General features: G+C 43.2%; 1 protein-coding gene across 3 annotated transcripts in view; it reads right to left on the bottom strand.

The window, feature by feature from the left end:
• si:ch73-390b10.2 (Golgi pH regulator) overlaps nt 1–19,718 on the bottom strand; it is a 63,572-nt gene that overhangs the window by 18,888 nt on the left and 24,966 nt on the right. For 2 of the 3 annotated variants that reach the window (XM_055636643.1, XM_055636645.1), the window contains exons 6-7: nt 13,318–13,441; nt 9,751–9,831 (exon numbers count right to left, since the gene is read on the bottom strand). In XM_055636643.1, coding sequence (XP_055492618.1) covers nt 9,751–9,831; nt 13,318–13,441 — 205 coding nt within the window. The remainder of the gene's footprint in view (nt 1–9,750; nt 9,832–13,317; nt 13,442–19,718) is intronic. The other variant, XM_055636644.1, reaches the window with a different exon arrangement.

The raw sequence follows: 19,718 nt of genomic DNA on the forward strand, positions 1-19,718 counted from the left end.
GGGTGGGGACGGGGATGGCGGTTCAGTGGCGGTTCAGCAGCGATTGCAACGCCGGAGAGCCGGAATCGATCCTGGCTGCGGTGCAGGGCTGCCGAGAGTGTTTTGGCTCGTCTCCCTCCTCCAATCACCCCCCCCCAATCTACTTCCGCTACCGACCGACACCTCCCTCCTCCAAGGGTCTCTTTTGAAAGCTCCGTTGGTGGAGTGGCAGCAGCGGCCGCTAATAGGCCGGGCGGGGTGGGGTGCAGGAGGAGGAGGAGATGGAGCTGTCGCCGCCGCCACTGCTGCTGCTGTGCGGGGCCCGACATTCGCTCCGACCGTCCGTCACGCCACACTTAGCATCTTTCCCACAACCGTCGCCGACACAAAACGTCACGTTCCTTTTTTCCAGAGATGCTGCCGGATCTGCGGAGTTAACTCCAGTTTTTTGTGTCTATCTTCGGTATAAACCAAGTTGCCAAGCCGGGCAAAAATGACTCGCCGTTTAGGTTGCCCGGCGGCACTTTGAGTGGTCAGTGGCACCCGGGCAACCGCTAATTTCGAGCCCTGATCACGGTCTGGTTCGGCAATTCGAACACCCAGGAATGAAGGGGATTACAAAAAGTGGTGAACACTGCTCAGTCCATCACGGGTACTGATTTCCCCACCGTCGAGAGCATCTATAGGAGGCATTGTCTCAAAAAGGCAACCAACATCCTCAAGGACCATGCACTCATTTCACTCCTGCCATTGGGAAGAAGGAGTCTGAAAACTGAAGAAGGGTTTCGGCCCGAAACGTTGCCTATCTCCTTCGCTCCATAGATGCTGTTGCACCCGCTGAGCTTCTCCAGCATTTTTGCGTACCGTCTGAAAACTAATGTCTGGGTTCAGGAACAGCTTCTTTCCAACCACCATCAGGTTACTGAACTCTAACTAAACTCCGAACTACAAACTGCCTTGGTTGCACTAATGCACTATTGTTTTTTTTATTTAACCATTTTTATGTTTGTTTATTATATTAACTATTAAGTACTATGTTTCTAAACTTGCTGCAAGTAAGAATTTCTTTGTTCCGGTTTGGTACATATGACAATAAATACTCTTGACAAAGAGTGAGAAGTGACAAAGGGGAGGTTTGGGGTGCGGGAGAGGTAGAAATTTCTGTGAAAAGAATTTCCCCGAACAAATAGACCACCTAAATTGGATTGAGTTAAAAACACATCGCATAATCTCCTTAATGCAAATTATTAAGTCAAGTGACTCCCATGTGTTGTGATATTTACAAGAAAGGCACATCTTTCTCTAGAACATTTCACAACCTCAGAAGGTGCCAAAACATTTTGCACGCAACAAACTAAATTTTGAAACTTTCAATAGAATCGAGAGTGTTTAATTATCATACGTCCCAGGAACAGTCAATGAAATTCTTACCTGTTGGAGCTTTATAGTCCTAATGCAGCCACACAAAAATAAATGTACATCAGTGATATAATAAACTGCTAATCAGTAATACTAGGTAATTAGACCATAACAGTGCACAACCAAAGTACATAGTGCAACTGAAACCACATTAGATCATTGCTGAGGTAGAGTTGTAATTAGGCTTGTACAGTGTGGTTTGAGAGCGTAATGGTTGCTGGGAAGAAGCTGTTCTTGAACCTGGAGGTAACGGTTCTCAGGCTCTTGTACCTTTGTCCCGATGGTACCAGCGAAATAAACGCAGCCATGATTGTGTGGATCTTTGATTATATTAGCTGCCTTTTTGAGGCAGCACATCCTGCACCTCCCTTCGATGGTGGGGAGGTCAATACCATTGATGGACTGACTAGTCAACGACCGCAATGTTTTGCAGCTACCAGACCTCTGTTGCTGAAAATTTGAGTTACTGAACAGGCTGTGATGCAACCAGTTAGTGTGCTCTCTATTGTGCAGCAGTAGAAGTTCGATAAGAGTATTCAGAGACATGCCGAATCTCCTCAATCATCCAAGTAGAGGGGCTGATGAGCTTTCTTTGTGATGGCATCAATGTGTTGGGCTCAGGACAGATCTTCAGAGATATGCACACCAAGCAACTTGACTCTCTCTTTGCACTAGTATGTCAGCCAGTATTTTTGCTGTTAATTTTCTGGGCGGGTTTTAAACCCATGATATCTGACTCAGAAGTGAAAATGCTACCAAGGCTCACGCCTACCTGCTGAATTTGGAACTTTTGAGAAATTCCATCTTTTAACTTCATAAAAACAAATCAAAAGACTGGAATTCACATAGATACTTAAAGGTCCAATGACATCAGAAACCATTGACTTTGATTTTTGAGATTCAATATCCAAATCAACTGAGAGGAAGATTCCAGTTTTTCCCATTATGCAGAATTGTCTTGTGCTCACCAATTTGTTTTCTTTGACATGGTTGAACACTGAACTTTAAACTATATTTTTATCTACACAAACCCATTACACTTTTGACCTCCCAAGGCTGGAAAATTCCAATGGCCGGTCGCATAAAAACAAAGAATGCCTTGCATTGTGTTGAAACCCTTCCCCCCAGAGAAACTGACTTAGAATGCTCTGTGTTATCTGGTACAGGAAGGGAGCCCCCTATAAAAGCAAGATCATTCCAAAGTAAAAATCTATCTTCTTTATTTGTCATGGTATTTAAAAAAACATATTTTATTAATTCATTATTTCTTTTTTTTTATTAAACAAAAACAAAGTTGATCGTTTTACAACACTAATGGTCAGGGGGAGATTTAACAGGGAAATTCAAAACCACAAATGATTTTAACAAGTTTATAAGGAGAATCCGTTTCCATTGGTCGGAGAGTCAGTATCCAGAGGTTATAGATTTAAGATAACAAACTGGCAAAATATACAAAGTAAAGAGTAGAAATATTTCTAAATGTAGCAAGTTCTTGTGATTTGGAAAATACCACACGAAAGAACAAAGGGAGAAGAATGATCAGAAATGTTCAAAAGGACAGCAAATAAACCCCCCAAACTGCTGAAGGAACTCAGCAGATCAAGCAGCAGCTTGTGAAGGGAAAGGAATTGTAGACATTTTGGATTGAGACCCTACATTATTCCTTTTGCTCCACAGACACAGCTTGACTTGCCTGCGGCTCCTCCAGCAATATGCAGCTTTTTGCTCCAGCATTTGCAGTCTTCTGTATCTCCTTTCAAAAAGGGAGTTGTAAAATAATTTAAAAGGAAATAAACCACCGTAAACTATGAATAAAGCAGCGATGTGTGTCTATATCAGCAGTGATGTGTGTCTACACTGACACCTCTCACAGTGCCGAGCATTGATTTGTTTTTGTACCTTAGATCTGGGACCCCAACACTTACAGGTACATAACCTCTGCACTTAAAAAAAAAAGTCTGCGCAGGTTGTGTGCTACTGTGCCAGAAACTGGCATAACCCCTGCCCTCTGCTGGTGCTCTTGCACACCACAACACAACTTGCTGAGGAGTGAGTCCATGTGCAAAGGCTGGTGCTGGGTGGGCTGGAGAAGCAATGCAGCTGCTCAGCACCGAGACAGATGTGGGGTTTGGCTGCACATTGAGTGCATCGCCATTACTGGGGATGGGCGACACCAGCTCCATGTTTAAAAGACAACCAAATCACATGGTTTGTCTCATTACCCCCTAATGGATATGATGAACTCTGCTGTCTTTCACCTTTTTCTGGCTGCACAACTGTCCTTTGCCTATATAGATTTCTCTTTGCTAAGACGTTCAAAGGTTCACCCCCAACCCACCCAAAAACAATCTTCACATGCAACAATTAATTGCATATTGCCTCGGAGACTCACTCCGCACTGAGCTGTGCAGCAATGAGGTGAATTTAACCATTTCATTGCTGCAGGAGTGCCAGAGAGCTATAATGAATGCTGTAATGATTCTGCTGACACTCTTGTTCCTAGGAATTCAGTCTTAGTGCACAAAAGCGCAAGAACGCTTTGAAAAAGCTGGCATCAGGATTATGGGTTGAAGGAAATCTTCCAGCACTGCATGATTCTACGATGAGTCCTTTTAGCTTTTGAGATACAGCTTGGAAACAGGCCCTTCGGCCCACTGAGTCTGCGTCGACCAGCGACCACCGCACATTGACACTATCCCACACACTAGGGACAATTTTACAAATTTTACAAGCCAACTAATGTACAAGCATGCACGTCTCTGGAGTTCCCCGGGAAAACCCCACGCAGTTCACAGGGAGAACGTACAAACTCCGTACAGACAAGCACCCGTAGTCAGAATCGAACCCAGGTCTCTGGCGCTGTGAGGCAGCAACTTTACAACTGCGCCACTGTGCCACCCAACCGAAGTGCTGACACAGATAGAGGGGTAAATTTATTCCACCACCACGGCTTCAGGCCTTTGATTTATTGATTTTGATTGGGCCTGCTTGATACCGTTTAAAACATGATTTAAATCCAGGATCTCCTCTTAAATCAAATGCATATTTATTAATAACATAGAACAGCACAGTGCAAGAGGAGGCTCTTCGGCCCACATCTTAAATGCAGAACATGCCTACTTACATATAATCCCTAATTCCTGCATTTGCTCAATATCCATACATTCCCTGTATATTCATATATCTATCTAAAAGCCTTTTAAATGTCACTATTGTATCTTCTTCACCACCACCCCTGGCAATGCATTCTAGGCACCTACCAATATATGTGCTGCAAGAACGTATGCTGCATATCTCCTAATCCCATTAGTATTTGACATTATCACCTTGGGAAAAATACGAGAGAGCATTCTTTATTGTTGAACAAAAAACAGAACATTGGGAGAACTCAGCAGGTCAAGCTGCACCTGTGAGACTTTGGGTCGAGACTGCATGCAGGAACTTCATTCTTACTTACCTCATAAGAATTGGGTAGTTAGAACTGCATTTCATATTTCTATATTTTCTCACATTGCAAAATGCAAAATGTTTCCCAAATTACCCAGTCAAGCCGCAGCACAGTACATGGGTCCAACTGCTCAATTATGAAACTGAAAGTTTCAGGTTAAGGCAAATAAGACAATCTCATTTTACGTCATTGCCACGCTTATTTTTTTCCCCCCCACTATATGTCATTTGTCTTCATTGGAATTCACTTTCTACCTACAGTGTTTAAGGCAATATTAATCTGATTTGAATGGTTCTTACAACAGTCCATGGTGCCATTTTATGGTGCGAGCTAATAATGTAGGTCACAGACCTACGTTATACGGCAAGCATCTTAAAAACCACAGTGATATCACAACGAAGACTTCCTGCAAACCACAAGATGCATAAGAAAAGGTAAAAAGCTTTCAGACTCCAGTTGCAATGCAGTTAAGCCACATCCGTCAAAAACGGTATTATCCCATAACAATATTATACATATTAGCAAGACTATCAGAGGGAAACAAACAATTAAAACAAATGTTCAAGAAAGAGAGTTTGTCTCTCATGTGCACAGTAAGTTCTAAATAAAGAACATCAATGAATTTTATACCAACAAGACCAAAAAATGCACTGACAAAGTATAACTTAAAAAAAACAATAGGGAGTTCACACTAACCTGGTCAATATTTATATTTCAATCAAAAGATTACATTGCTACAAATGAAACCGTGTAAGGCACATAGTTGTGTCTTATTACCACATTGGCTTCTCCAATTGGGACTTCTTGAGAGTTCTGTATATTTTGGAAAGCCCTAACATCAGGAAACGCACAGTACAAAGTCACCTGACATAAACTGCATAAAGTTACAAAATGTATACACCGTGTAAAGTATAAACTGACTTTTCTAAACACATTTGATACTGTGGGTGAGTATGCATGCGCATTAGCCTGGGATGCACATTTTCATGCAGCACTGGAACGGCTCAAGCTGGAAATACTGGCCGTTTTTCACTTTTAAACAAATGTCTCTCAGGAAAGAAACCAAAAAAAAATAGTAGAACATGTAGGAACAGACTATTAATAAATCCTTCAAAATAGTAACAGAAACAGTTGTAGACACGCTCCACTCAATTTTCTTATTAATTGGTTTAGATAAAATCTATGACTTTCTCCAACATTTCCATCATTGTTTCCAGACCATTTTGATTCTGAATGCTGTTGTTTTTGATTGGATTTGCTTTCAGTTTCTTGCTCCACTTTCAAATACTCTCCATTGCATGTAGTTTGTTGAAAGAATGGATGTTGCAAAGGTGAATAACAGGCAAAGTGCAGCTTACCACTAGTTTAAACGTGCGAGATTTTTAACCTAAAACCATGACCACAGATTGTTTTTAGTTATGTTACAACCATTTTTAGTAATACCGTGCATTTCCACGAAATGTCCTTCGTTAGGTAAAGTTTAACATTTAGCCATCTCAGAAAACATTAAAATACTAGACCAAAGCCTTGGCCACATAGAACGCCATCAAGCATGTCCTGGGCTGTGAGGTTCAAAAGTTGAGGAAGGAAATTCCAGAAGTTAGGAACAGGTAGCACAAGGCTCTTAGATACCATTGCCATACATTTGGTTTATTCTGGACCCTTCTGCACAAATTCTAACTCACAGTGCACTCCATAATGTTTGGGACAAAGACGATTATTTATTTATTTGCCTCTGTGCTTCACAATTTGAGATTGATAATAGAAAAAAATCACGTGGTTAAAAAGACGATTATTTATTTATTTGCCTCTGTGCTTCACAATTTGAGATTGATAATAGAAAAAAATCACGTGGTTAAAGTGCACATTGTCACATTTTATCAAAGGCCATCTTTATACATTTTGGTTTCACCATGTAAAAAATTACAGCTGTGTTTATACATAGTACCCCCCATTTCAGGGCACCATAATGTTTGGGACACATGGCTTAATGCAGGTATAAGAGTGCTCTCAGCACCTAGTCTTTCCTCCAGTCTTTCCATCACCTTTGGAAACTTTTGCTGTTCATCAACACGAGGACCAAAGTTGTGCCAATAAAAGTCAAAAAAGCCATTATGAGACTGAGAAACAAGAATAAAACTGTTCAAGACATCAGCCAAACTTTAGGTTTACTAAAATCAACTGTTTGGAACATCATTAAGAGGAAAGAGAGCACCGGTGAACTTAATAATCGCAAAGAGACTGGCAGGTCAAGGAAGACCTCCACAGCTGATGTCAGAAGAATTCTCTCTATTATAAAGTAAAATTCCCAAACACCTGTCTCTGACAGATCAGAAACATTCTTCGGGAGTCAGGTGTGGATTTGCCAATGACCACTGTCCGCAGAAGACTTCATGAACAGAAATACAGAGGCTACACTGCAAGATGCAAACCACTGGTTAGCCGCAAAAATAGGATGGCCGGGTTACAGTTACATAGAAACATAGAAAATAGGCGCAGGAGTAGGCCATTCGGCCCTTCGAGTCTGCACCGCTATTCAATATGATCATGGCTGATCATCCAACTCAGTATCCCATACCTGCCTTCTCTCCATACCCCCTGATCCCTTTAGCCACAAGGGCCACATCTAACACCCTCTTAAATATAGCCAATGAACTGGCCTCAACCACCTTCTGTGGCAGAGAATTCCACAGATTCACCACTCTCTGTGTAAAAAATTATTTTCTCATCTCGGTCCTAAAATACTTCCCTCTTATCCTTAAACTGTGACCCCTTGTTCTGGACTTCCCCAAAATCGGGAATAATCTTCCTGCATCTAGCCTGTCCAACCCCTTAAGAAATTTGTAAGTTTCTATAAGATCCCCCTCAATCTTCTAAATTCTAGTGAGTACAAGCCGAGTCTATCCAGTCTTTCTTCATATGAAAGTCCTGCCATCCCAGGAATCAGTCTGGTGAACCTTATCTGTACTCCCTCTATGGCAAGAATGTCTTTCCTCAGATTAGGAGACCAAAACTGTACGCAATACTCCAGGTGTGGTCTCACCAAGACCCTGTACAACTGCAGTAGAACCTCCCTGCTCTTATACTCAAATCCTTTTGCTATGAATGCTAACATACCATTCGCTTTCTTCACTACCTGCTGCACCTGCATGCCTACTTTCAATGACTGGTGTACCATGACACCCAGGTCTCGTTGCATCTCCCGTTTTCCTAATCGGCCACCATTTAGATAATAGTCTATTTTCTTGTTTTTGACACCAAAGTGGATAACCTCACATTTAACCACATTATACTGCATCTGCCATGCATTTGCCCACTCACCCAACCTATCCAAGTCACCTTGCAGCCTCCTAGCATCCTCCTCACAGCTAACACTTCCCCCCAGCTTCGTGTCATCCGCAAACGTGGAGATGTTGCATTCAATTCCCTCATCCAGATCATTAATATATATTGTAAATAGCTGGGGTCCCAGCACTGAGCCTTGCGGTACCCCACTAGTCTGCCAAGAAGTACTTAAAAATGCAACCACAGTTCTGGAAAAAGGTCTTGTTGACAGATGAGACCAAGATAAAATTATATCAGACTGATGGCAAGAGCAAAGAATGGAGGAAAGAAGGAACTGCTCAAGATCCAAAGCACACCACCTCATCTGTGAAACACGGTGGTTGGTGTGTAACGGCCTGGCATGTATGGCTGCTGAAGATACTGGCTCACTTATCATATAACCATATAACAATTACAGCACGGAAACAGGCCATCTCGGCCCTACAAGTCCATGCCAATCATCATTGATGGTAGTAGCATAATGAATTCTGAAGTGTATAGACACATCCTATCTGCTCAAGTTCAAACAAATGCCTCAAAACTCATTGGCCAGCGGTTCATTCTACAGCAAGACAATGATCCCAAACATACTGCTAAAGCAACAAAGGAGTTTTTCAAAGCTAAAAAAGTCAATTCTTGAGTTGCCAAGTCAATCACCTGATCTGCACCCAAATGAGCATGCCTTTTATATGCTGAAGAGGAAACTGAAGGGGACTAGCCCCCAAAACAAGCATAAGCTAAAGATGGCTGCAATATAGGTCTGGCAGAGCATCACCAGAGAAGACACCCAGCAACTGGTGATGTCCATGAATCGCAGATTTAAAGCAGTCATTGCATGCAAAGGATATGCAACAAAATACTAAACAAAACTACTTTCATTTACATGACATTGCTGTGTCCCAAACATTATGGTGTCCTGAAATGGTGGGGGGGTCTATGCATAAACACTGCTGTAATTTCTACATGGGGAAACCAAAATGTGTAAAAATTGCCCTTATTAAATTCTGACAATGTGCACTTTAACCACATGTGATTTTTTCTATTACAAAACTCAAATTGCGGAGTACAGTGGCAAGTAAATAAATGATGGGTCTTTGTCCCAAACATTATGTATGTTCATTAACTTATTCTGGCACTCAGCGAGGCAGACCCTCAGTATTAAAATTCTTATTCTTTGTGTTCAAAATTTTCCACGGTCTCCATGTCTTAATCACACCAAGGCTAAGCCTCTGAAATTCTAAGCCTCTACAATTCACTTATTTTAATTGATCTATCACTGGAGTCTCTGCCTTCAAATATCAAGTGCCAATCTCTGGGCTTTCTTCCCTTAACCTCTCCAGCTTTCTTTTCTTACAACCAATCTTTACTCGTCTTGTCAGTTTTTCCCAAATATGCCTTTGTGTGGCTCAGAGTCAACTACGTGTGATGACAGTGCCACTGCACGGCATTACATTGAAATCGTTATGTACAAACACAACACTGTTATTATACACTACTTTTGTACAGAACTTGAGCCCTTAACCTTAAATTTTGATGTAAAGAGAAAAATACCTAGTATTCTCTGTTCTGCAGTTACTTACCTCTTCTTCTTGCTGATGATCATATCCATGGTCTGGAGTAACCGCCGCTCCAGCGCGAGAATATCACTATCCGTTACATTCCTAGAGTGCAAAATAAAACACACCCACAGTCACTTATTAAAATCTGAACTAAGTGAATCCAGTGGATAGTAATTTGCAAAAGGACACAAAGTGCTCGAGTATCTCTGCGGGTCAGGAGTGGTCTCTGGAGAATGTGGATAGGTGACATTTCTGGTCAGGACCTTTCTTCACACTGATTGCAACCTGGAGGAACAGCACGTCATATTCCACTTAGGTAATTCGTGATCTAACGGTGTGACCATTGAATTTTCCAATTTAGGTAAGTAACCTACAAACATCTGCCAATCACAACTCCACCTCACCCATATCCACATATCACTTGCCAGGCTTTGTCCTGTCCCCACTTTTCTTCCAGTTTTCTTCAACCCTCCCATCCCACACCACCACCACAATCAGTCTGAAGAAGAGGTCAAATCCTAATTGTCACCTATGTTCTCCAGAGATGCTGCCTGATCAGCTGAGTTACTCCAGAACTTTTTGTCTTCTTTTGTAGACAAGCAGAGGTGCTCAGCCGAATGATCGCCGAGCCTGCGCTTGGCCTCGCCGATGTACAGGAGTTGACACCTGGAACAGCGGATACAGTAGATGAGGTTGGAGTAGGTGCAAGTGAACCTCTGCCTCACCTGAAAAGGCTGGCGGGGTCCTTGGATGGAGTCGAGGGGGGAGATAAAGGGACAGGTGTTGCATCTCCTGCAGTTGCAGGGGAAAGTACCTGAGGAGGGGGTAGTTTGGGTGGGAAGGGACCCGGGAGTTGCGGAGGGAACGGTCTCTGCGGAAAGCTGAAAGGGGTGAAGATGGGATGTGGCCAGTAGTGGAATCCCGTTGGAGGTGGCGAAAATGTTGGAGGATTATATGCTGTATGCGACGGTTGATGGGGTGGAAGGTGAAGACAAGGGGGATTCTGTCCTTGCTACACATGGGGGGAGGGGAAGCAAGAGCGGAGCTGTGGGATATTAAGGAGACCCTAGCGAGAACCTCATCAATAATGGAAGAGGGGAACCCCCGTTTCCTAAAGAATGAGGACATCTCCGATGCCCTGGTATGGAAAACATCATCCTGGGCTAGGATGCAGCGTAGACGGAGGAATTGGGAGCAGGGGATAGAGTCTTTACAGGAAGCAGGGTGGAAAGAAGTGTCGTATAGATAGCTATGGGAGTCAGTGGGTTTGTAGTAGATGTCGGTCTGTCTCCTGTGATGGAAACAGTGAGATCTAGAAACGGTAGAGAGATGTCGGAGTTGGTCCAAGTGAATTTGAGCGGAGGTATAATTCGGTGATAGGGCCAGTATACGCCTGGAACAGCGATTGTTCAATGTACCCTACAACGAGGCAGGCATAGCTAGAGTCCATTCGAATGCCCATAGCTACGCCTTGCATTTGGAGGAAGTGGGAGGAGTCGAAGGAGAAGTTGTTGAGGATAAGGACGAGCTCTGCTGGGCGGAGGAGAGTATTAGTAGATAGAAATTGGCTGGTTCCACGGTCGAAGAAGAAACGGAGGGCTTGAAGACCTTCCTGGTGGGGGATGGAGGTGTAGAATGGCTGGACATCCACAGTTAAGATGAGGAAGTGGGGGCCTGGAAAGCGTAAGTCATTGAAGAGATGAAGAGAATAGCATGATCACATTGCCTGGGGAGGTAATGGAGTGATAAACAGCTGCTGTACATCTCATCTCATTCTAAACATGACACCAAGTGGAATTTGTGGCATGGACCCAGTCACACTTTGTCCTGGGTGTTGTTAGTCTTCCAGTCCTGCTGTGCCTCTGCCTACCCAGGCAGATGGTGAAAAGTCATCACACATGATCTGAACCTCATTTATTTTGTACATGGGTTCCTTTCTTTCAGGTGAGTGAGTGAGTGCATGATGGTTGTCACTATGGAGATTAGAGATGTATTTTGTCCAGAATGAGAAATTGGCAGATGGAGAAAGATCTGGTATGTGTTCAAAATATAAGGAGTGGGTTCACATTATACAAGAGAAGGGATTGTTCCAAATTTAGGGAGAAGCTGGATTTGACTCAATAAGAGATGGAGAAACTGAAGATGCTGGAATCTTGAGCAAAACATAAAATGCTGGAGGACGCAGCAAGTCAGGTAGCATCTGTGGAGGGAAATGGACAATGTTTTGCATGGGGATCCTTTCTCATAGAAACATAGAAATTAGGTGCAGGAGTATGCCATTCGGCCCTTCGAGCCTGCACCGCCATTCAATATGATCATGGCTGATCATCCAACTCAGTATCCCGTACCTGCCTTCTCTCCATACCCCCTGATCCCCTTAGCCACAAGGGCCACATCTAACTCCCTCTTAAATATAGCCAATGAACTGGCCTCAACTACCCTCTGTGGCAGAGAGTTCCAGAGATTCACCACTCTCTGTGTGAAAAAAGTTCTTCTCATCTCGGTTTTAAAGGATTTCCCCCTTATCCTTAAGCTGTGACCCCTTGTCCTGGACTTCCCTAACATTGGGAACAATCTTCCTGCACCTAGCCTGTCCAACCCCTTAAGAATTTTGTAAGTTTCTATAAGATCCCCTCTCAATCTCCTAAATTCTAGAGAGTATAAACCAAGTCTATCCAGTCTTTCTTCATAAGACAGTCCTGACATGCCAGGAATCAGTCTGGTGAACCGTCTCTGCACTCCCTCTATGGCAATAATGTCCTTCCTCAGATTTGGAGACCAAAACTGTACGCAATACTCCAGGTGTGGTCTCACCAAGACCCTGTACAACTGCAGTAGAACCTCTCTGCTCCTATACTCAAATCCTTTTGCAATGAAAGCTAACATACCATTCGCTTTCTTTACTGCCTGCTGCACCTGCATGCCTACCTTCATTGACTGGTGTACCATGACACCCAGGTCTCGCTGCATCTCCCCCTTTCCCAATCGGCCACCATTTAGATAATAGTCTGCTTTCCCCGTTTTTGCCACCAAAATGGATAACCTCACATTTATCCACATTATACTGCATCTGCCAAACATTTGCCCACTCACCCAGCCTATCCAAGTCACCTTGCAGTCTCCTAGCATCCTCCTCACAGCTAACACTGCCCCCCAGCTTAGTGTCATCCGCAAACTTGGAGATATTGCCTTCAATTCCCTCAATTCTCAGACGGAAAAATAAAAAAATATAGCATGGTCTTGCTCTCTTCACATCCTAGACCAACTCACCCAGAATTAGAGCCAATCCTTATCCCAAGTTATGGATTTCAAGAGATGGAGGAAGGTGTAAGAAGGAACTGCAGATGCTGGTTTAAACCGAAGATTGACACAAAAAGCTGAAGTAACTCAGCGGGACAGGCAGCATCTCTGGAGAGAAGGAATGGGTGACGTTTCAGGTCGAGACCCTTCTTCAGATGAGGAAGGTGAGTTGACTACACTGTGAGGCATGATTGGCAGTACTTGCCGGCCTGCTCCAGCTGTGACAAATCCTAATGGAATAATGAAGACACTGAGGCTTTACCAAAATATAATCATCTACGTTCTCACCTCAGGAAGTATGACATGTAGGTGTACGGGCAATTAACTGCACCAAAGCCGGACAACAATGCCATTAGCGTGACACCAATGACACCAACTCTGCTGATCAATTGTTCAATTGATAGAATCCCTGCTGGGGAGAAAATACAAATAAGACATACTTGTTCAAAATGCAAGATTTTAAAACATTAACTCCAGTATAACTAGAAATTGCAAAACCTTTCCTACACACCTTTTATTAATGGCCCAGATAAGTAAATTCATAACTTAAGATTTTTATTAAAACATGTCAGAGTCGCTTTTTTAAAACATACCTAAAGTTATGTAGATATAAATTTGTGCAGTATTTTGATATTACTCTTGATGGAATTTCATAATGTACTGAAGAAACCATGTAATGAAGATGTCTATTGCCTGCTTCAGTGAGCAGTCTCAGCTATGAGCCTGTAGGTAAGTAGTCAGATCTGTCCCAAGAACTACTAAATATACTTAAACATCAGTTTCAAGCAGAATTGATTCTGAAAATAAGTCTGGTTCGTGACAGGGAAGGATTTGCTTCTCGATTTACAAGGCATTGAAGCAAAGTAGGTCTCGTTTATTTTCTGTGACTCATTTGAATCTGCAACCCTCTAAAAATATTTTTTAAAATCCCAACATATCAATGTGCCTCCAATCTATTCTTCACTCTGTATCTCTTTAACTTTCTCCTGGCATCTGCAAGAATTGATATGCAATTGTAAAATAACATTATAGCCATAACAGCATCTAATCGTAACTTAATAGGGGTCAATGCCAAAATCGCACGATACAGGTGTATGGATTACAATGCATAATCAACTCTTAAAGCCTTTGTGCACCCTAAAATAGAAAAATGCTTGCCTCCAGAGGTGTTGTTTGTGACTAAAACTCATCTGACACTCATTCAGAGCAGTGAAGGAGGAAGTGAGATTAATGGTTCTTGAATGTTGGTTGCATTGGATCCCTTGGTGGAGGAAGTGGGAAGAAGATGTTCTGTGTCTGGCCAATTGCTGTCCAGATAGTCTCTGGACATCAGTCAGAGCAGAGACTCATGTGTGTCAGTGGCTGAATTCAAGTTCCAAGAACCCAAATGAGTCATCTGAATGACACACCTTCAGAAATTGTGTGCAGGTGCAGCTCCTGAATAAATGTGTTGGGGAACTGGAGAAGCACCTGGATGCCCACTGAAGAAATGGCAGGCAAGTTGGTACAGTGTGTTTCTTGCAGGATGTGGGAAGTCAGGGATACCGCTGGTGCTTCTGGAAACTACACCTGCAGAAATTGTGTCCAGGTGCAGCTCCTGAATAAACACGTTGGGGAACTGGAGAAGAAGCTGGATGACCTCAGGGCCATCCGGGAAAACGAGAGAGATTCCTGGACAAGACTTTCAGTGAGGTTGTCACGCCAAGGATACAGGAAGAGCAAAGGTGGGTGACTGTGAGAAAGGGGAGCAAAACCCCTGTCCCACGTTACGAGTTCATTCCAAGAGCTCTCCCGAGTTTGCCCTAATTCGAACTCTGAGATTTATGGTAATGGCCACTCGTCGGTACTCGGGGCTCTCGTGGCCATTTCTCAACATGTTGAAAAATCTTCACGAGTCTTCCCGAGTACCTACCGTTCACGTTACGAGCCGGTAAGAGACGTCCCCGAGCTCCGACGTACCCGCTACGTTCATTCTCCGTGCTTACCACAAGTTCGATTTTTTTTAAACTCGGGAGAGCTCTTGGAATGAACTCGTACCGTGGGACAGGGCTTTTAACGTGGAGTGCAGGATTCTCTGGTGGCTAATGAAAATAGGTAGCTGTCGGGGCAGACGATGCTTCCAGTCCGTGCGGCGGACAGGTCGGTGGCTCCAATCTTAGCGATGTGACTCGACATCGGGCATAGCCATAATGGTGGGTAACTCCATTGTCCGAGGTGCAGACAGGAGATTCTGTGGAGGCAGGCGGGACTCGTGGATGGTCTGTTGCTTCCCTGGTGCCAGGGTTCAAGATGTCTCGAACCAACTTCAGAACATCCTCGAGAGGGATGGAGAGCAGCCGGAAGTAGGTGTGCATGTGGGCACAAACAACATCGGGAAGAAGAGGAAGGAGGTTCTGCAAAGTGTTTAGTTAGGAAGAAGACTGAAAAGCAGGACTTCTAGGGTGGTTATCTCTGAAACTTCCTGTACCTCGTGTTGGTGAGTGCAGGAACAGGAAGATGGGGATCTGAATGTGTGGCTGGGGGGCTGGTGCAGGGAGCAAGGATTTAGATTTATAGACCACTGGCATCCCTTCTGGGGTAGGGGTGACCTTTACAAAAGGGACGGGTTACACCTTAACTGGAGGGGGACCAACATTCTGGCAGGCAGGTTTGCTAGTCCTACACGTGTGGGATTAAACTAAATAGCAGGTTGACAAATGGAGAGTATAAAGATGGAGTTAAAGGGGAAGTGAGTACAGGAAAAGTTGCAAAAGACTCCCGAATTAATGGGAAGGAAAGTTCGAGAAGGGATAAGAGAGTAATGTCAGGGCAATAGTGTCCAGGGGAAGTGTGAGAGGGGAAGTGAATACCAAAGTTAAAATGTTGTATATGAATACGCGAAGTATAATAAATAAAGTGGAAGAGCTTGAGGTTCAGTTAGAGATTGGCAAGTTTGATGTTGTGGGACTTACTGAGACATGGCTGCAAGAGGACCAGTGCTGGGAAATGAATATTCATACGTCTAATGGAAAAGACAGACAGGTGGGCAGAGGGAGCTCTGTTGGTAAGAGATTAAATTCAGTCCCTTGCGAGGGGTGACATTGAATCAGGAGATGTAGAGTCAGTATAGATAGAACTGAGAGTTGAATCAAGAGTTAAAATTGGCATGTAGCAAAGGTAATGTTACAGTAGTTATGGGAGATTTCAACATGCAGGTAGACTGGGAAAATCAGGTTGGTACTGGACCCTAAGAAAGGGAGTTTGTGGAGTGCCTCTGAGATGGATTCTTAGAGCAGCTTGTACTGGAGCCTACCAAGGAGAAGGCAATTCTGGATTAAATGTTGTGTAATGAACAAAATTTGATAAGGGAGCTCAAGGTAAAGGAGGTAGTGATCATAATATAAGTTTAAATCTACAATTTGAGAGGGAGGAGGGAAAATCAGAAGTGTCAGTGTTACATTTGAGCAAAGGGGACTATGGGGACATGAGGGAGGAGCCTGCCACCAAGTTGATTGGAAAGAGACCCTAGCAGGGATGACAGTGGAACAACAATGGCAGGTATTTCTGGGAATAATACAGAAGGTGCAGGGTCAGTTCATTCCTCAAATTAGGGGACCAAAACTGTACACAATACTCACTAGGTCTCACTAGGGCTCTGTACAACTGCAGAAGGACCTCTTTGCTCCTATATTCGATTCCTCTTGTTATAAAGGCCAACATGCCATTCGCTTTCTTCACTGCCTGCTGTACCTGCATGTTTACTTTCGTAAAAGCTGGAGAAACTCAGCGGGTGCAGCAGCATCTATGAAGCGAAGGAAATAGGCAATGTTTCAGCCCGAAACGTTGCCTATTTCCTTCATTCCATAGATGCTGCTGCACGCGCTGAGTTTCTCCAGCTTTTTTGTGTACCTTGCTTACTTTCATAGACTGATGTACAAGGGCCCCCAGATCCCGTTGTACTTCCCCTTTTCCCAACGATGCCATTTAGATAGCAATCTGCCTCCCTGTTTTTGCTACCAAAGTGGATACTCACATTTATTTGCATTAAACTTCATCTGCCATGCATCTGCCCACTACCCCAACCTGTCCAAGTCACCCTGCACTCTCATGTCATCCTCCTCACAGTTCACACTGCCACCCAGCTTTGTGTCATCTGTAAATTTGCTAATGTTACTTTGAATGCCTTCATCCAAATCAATGATTATTTTGTAAATAGCTGCAGTCCCAGCACCGAGCCTTGCAGTACCCCACTAGTCACTCCCTGCCGTTCTGAAAGGAACCCGTTAATCCCTACTCTTTGTTTCCTGTCTGCCAACCACTCCTCTATCTAGGTATGTTGCAAAGCCTGCCTGAAGATCGCTGAAAATCTGTCCCAGCGCGTGTGCGCGATTTTGGCACCGTTTAGAGGGGGGCGGGTTTAAAACGCGATTTTCTGTAGGCTGTTCAAATCGAGGTTTTTCAGCCTAGTTAATTATTAACGAAAAATCGCTGGAAGATTCCGTAGCTGGAGCTATTTTTAGTTTTAAGGGCTTTATTTACTTGTTTTAGTAGGTTAAAAATTAACCTCTAAACCCGCGACCGCCGACAACGGGTCGGATCTCATACAGGGGAAAACGGAAGGTAGGCTGTTTATTTTTACGTTAAAAAGGGCTGCTTAAGATCCCTTTATACAAAGTTTAATGTTGCGAGTAGCTAATTTGGGCTCCATTATATCCCGCAGTATTTTTCTGGGCATTTGAGGGCACAAATCTACCGCAATGTGAGCGTTCTAAACCAGCGCGTTCACAGGATCCCACTGGAAAGCTGATTTAAATGGACTTTAATTTACAGCAATTGAACACTAAATTCCTTGCCATTTGGCCTATAAATTAATGTAAATGAGATTTAAAAATCATGTTTTATTGTGAATTATTTGTGAATATTATTTGGACACTTAGGCTATTTAAAAATGTTAATCATTTATTAAGAAATGGATAGATGTTTAGATCTAGTAATTGAAGTTTGAAATTAGCTACAATTGGGTAACTAACTAATTATATGCTTTAATTTCAGGCCATCCAAGTAAGATTATTTTATATTTGTTTCAGAATGCTTCAATCTATATAACTGAAAATTTCATTCAGTTCTCTTAATTTTTAAGAACGTTATGTGCTTTTGACTGTCCACGATCACAGCTTTTTTGTTATGTCCATAGAAAATCAATAGGGAACAAGATGCTAATTTCCGAGTATGAAAATGGCCATAACTTTTTAAATACTTGAGATATGAAAGTGAATTAGGTGTCAAATTAAACTTATTTTTATGCTTTATCTGATGGGATAAATTGCAAACTTGTTTTTTAAATCTCAAAATTTTGTAACATTGCTACTCTATCCATGTCAGCACTCTACCCCCAATACCATGTGCCCTAATTTTGACCACTAATCTCCTATCTAGAATTCTAGACTCTCTAGAATTTAGGAGATTGAGAGGGGATCTTATAGAAACTTACAAAATTCTTAAGGGGTTGGACAGGCTAGATGCAGGAAGATTGTTCCCGATGTTAGGGAAGTCCAGGACAAGGGGTCACAGCTTAAGGATAAGGGGGCAATCCTTTAAAACCGAGATGAGAAGAACTTTTTTTCACACAGAGAGTGGTGAATCTCTGGAACTCTCTGCCACAGAGGGTAGTTGAGGCCAGTTCATTGGCTATATTTAAGAGGGAGTTAGATGTGGCCCTTGTGGCTAAGGGGATCAGGGGGTATGGAGAGAAGGCAGGTACGGGATACTAAGTTGGATGATCAGCCATGATCATATTGAATGGCGGTGCAGGCTCAAAGGGCCGACTGGCCTACTCCTGCACCTAATTTCTATGTTTCTATGTTTCTATGTGAGACCTTATCAAATGCTTTCTGAAAGTCCAGGTACACTACATCCACTGGCTCTCCCTTGTACATTTTCCTAGTTACGTCTTCAAAGAATTCCCGAAGAATAGTCAAGCATGATTTCCCCTTCGTAAATCCATGCTGACTCCATTACTAGGAAAATGGGGCAACTAGGGGCAACAGTTTAAGAATAAGGGGTAGGCCATTTAGCACGGAGATGAGGAAAAACGTTTTCACCGAGAGAGTCGTGAATCTGTGGAATTCTCTGCCTCAGAAGGCAGTGGAGCCGATTCTCTGGATGCTCTCAAGAGAGAATTAGATAGAGCTTTAAAGATAGCAGTCAAGAGATATAGGGAGAAGGCAGGAACGGGGTACTGATTGTGGATGAATTTAATTACGAGTGCCAAACGGGGTGGCACAACATTCAGTGCTCTTGTTCTCTCTTGCAAGGTAAGATGGTGTACAGCTGGTGGCCAGAGGGGGACGGCTACAACTGGATGTTGCTAACCGTTTTAAGCAAAGCCTACAGCACAGACCCTGGCAGCAGCAAGGCTGAAACTACCAAGGAAAGAAATATCCTCAAAGATAATTCCTCCTCTTCATACTCTTCCATCCCATGATCCTCAACCTACTCTTTTCTAATCTGCAAGCTGCAGATGGTGCAAGCATGCACCCTTTACCTTTATTCCTCTTCACATCAAAACCCTCTCCCTGCACACTTATCATTTCAGACACTAAAGAACAGCAAACTGGCCAGGTAGTGGGGGAACAGCATGAAGACACTCAATTTCATACTTGCGGCCAGCCACCAGCAGTGATTATTTAGAAAGTAGGAGAAACAAGTTG

The sequence above is a fragment of the Leucoraja erinacea genome, chromosome 6 (genome assembly GCF_028641065.1).
Source record: "Leucoraja erinacea ecotype New England chromosome 6, Leri_hhj_1, whole genome shotgun sequence".
Taxonomy (NCBI): Eukaryota; Metazoa; Chordata; class Chondrichthyes; order Rajiformes; family Rajidae; genus Leucoraja; species Leucoraja erinaceus.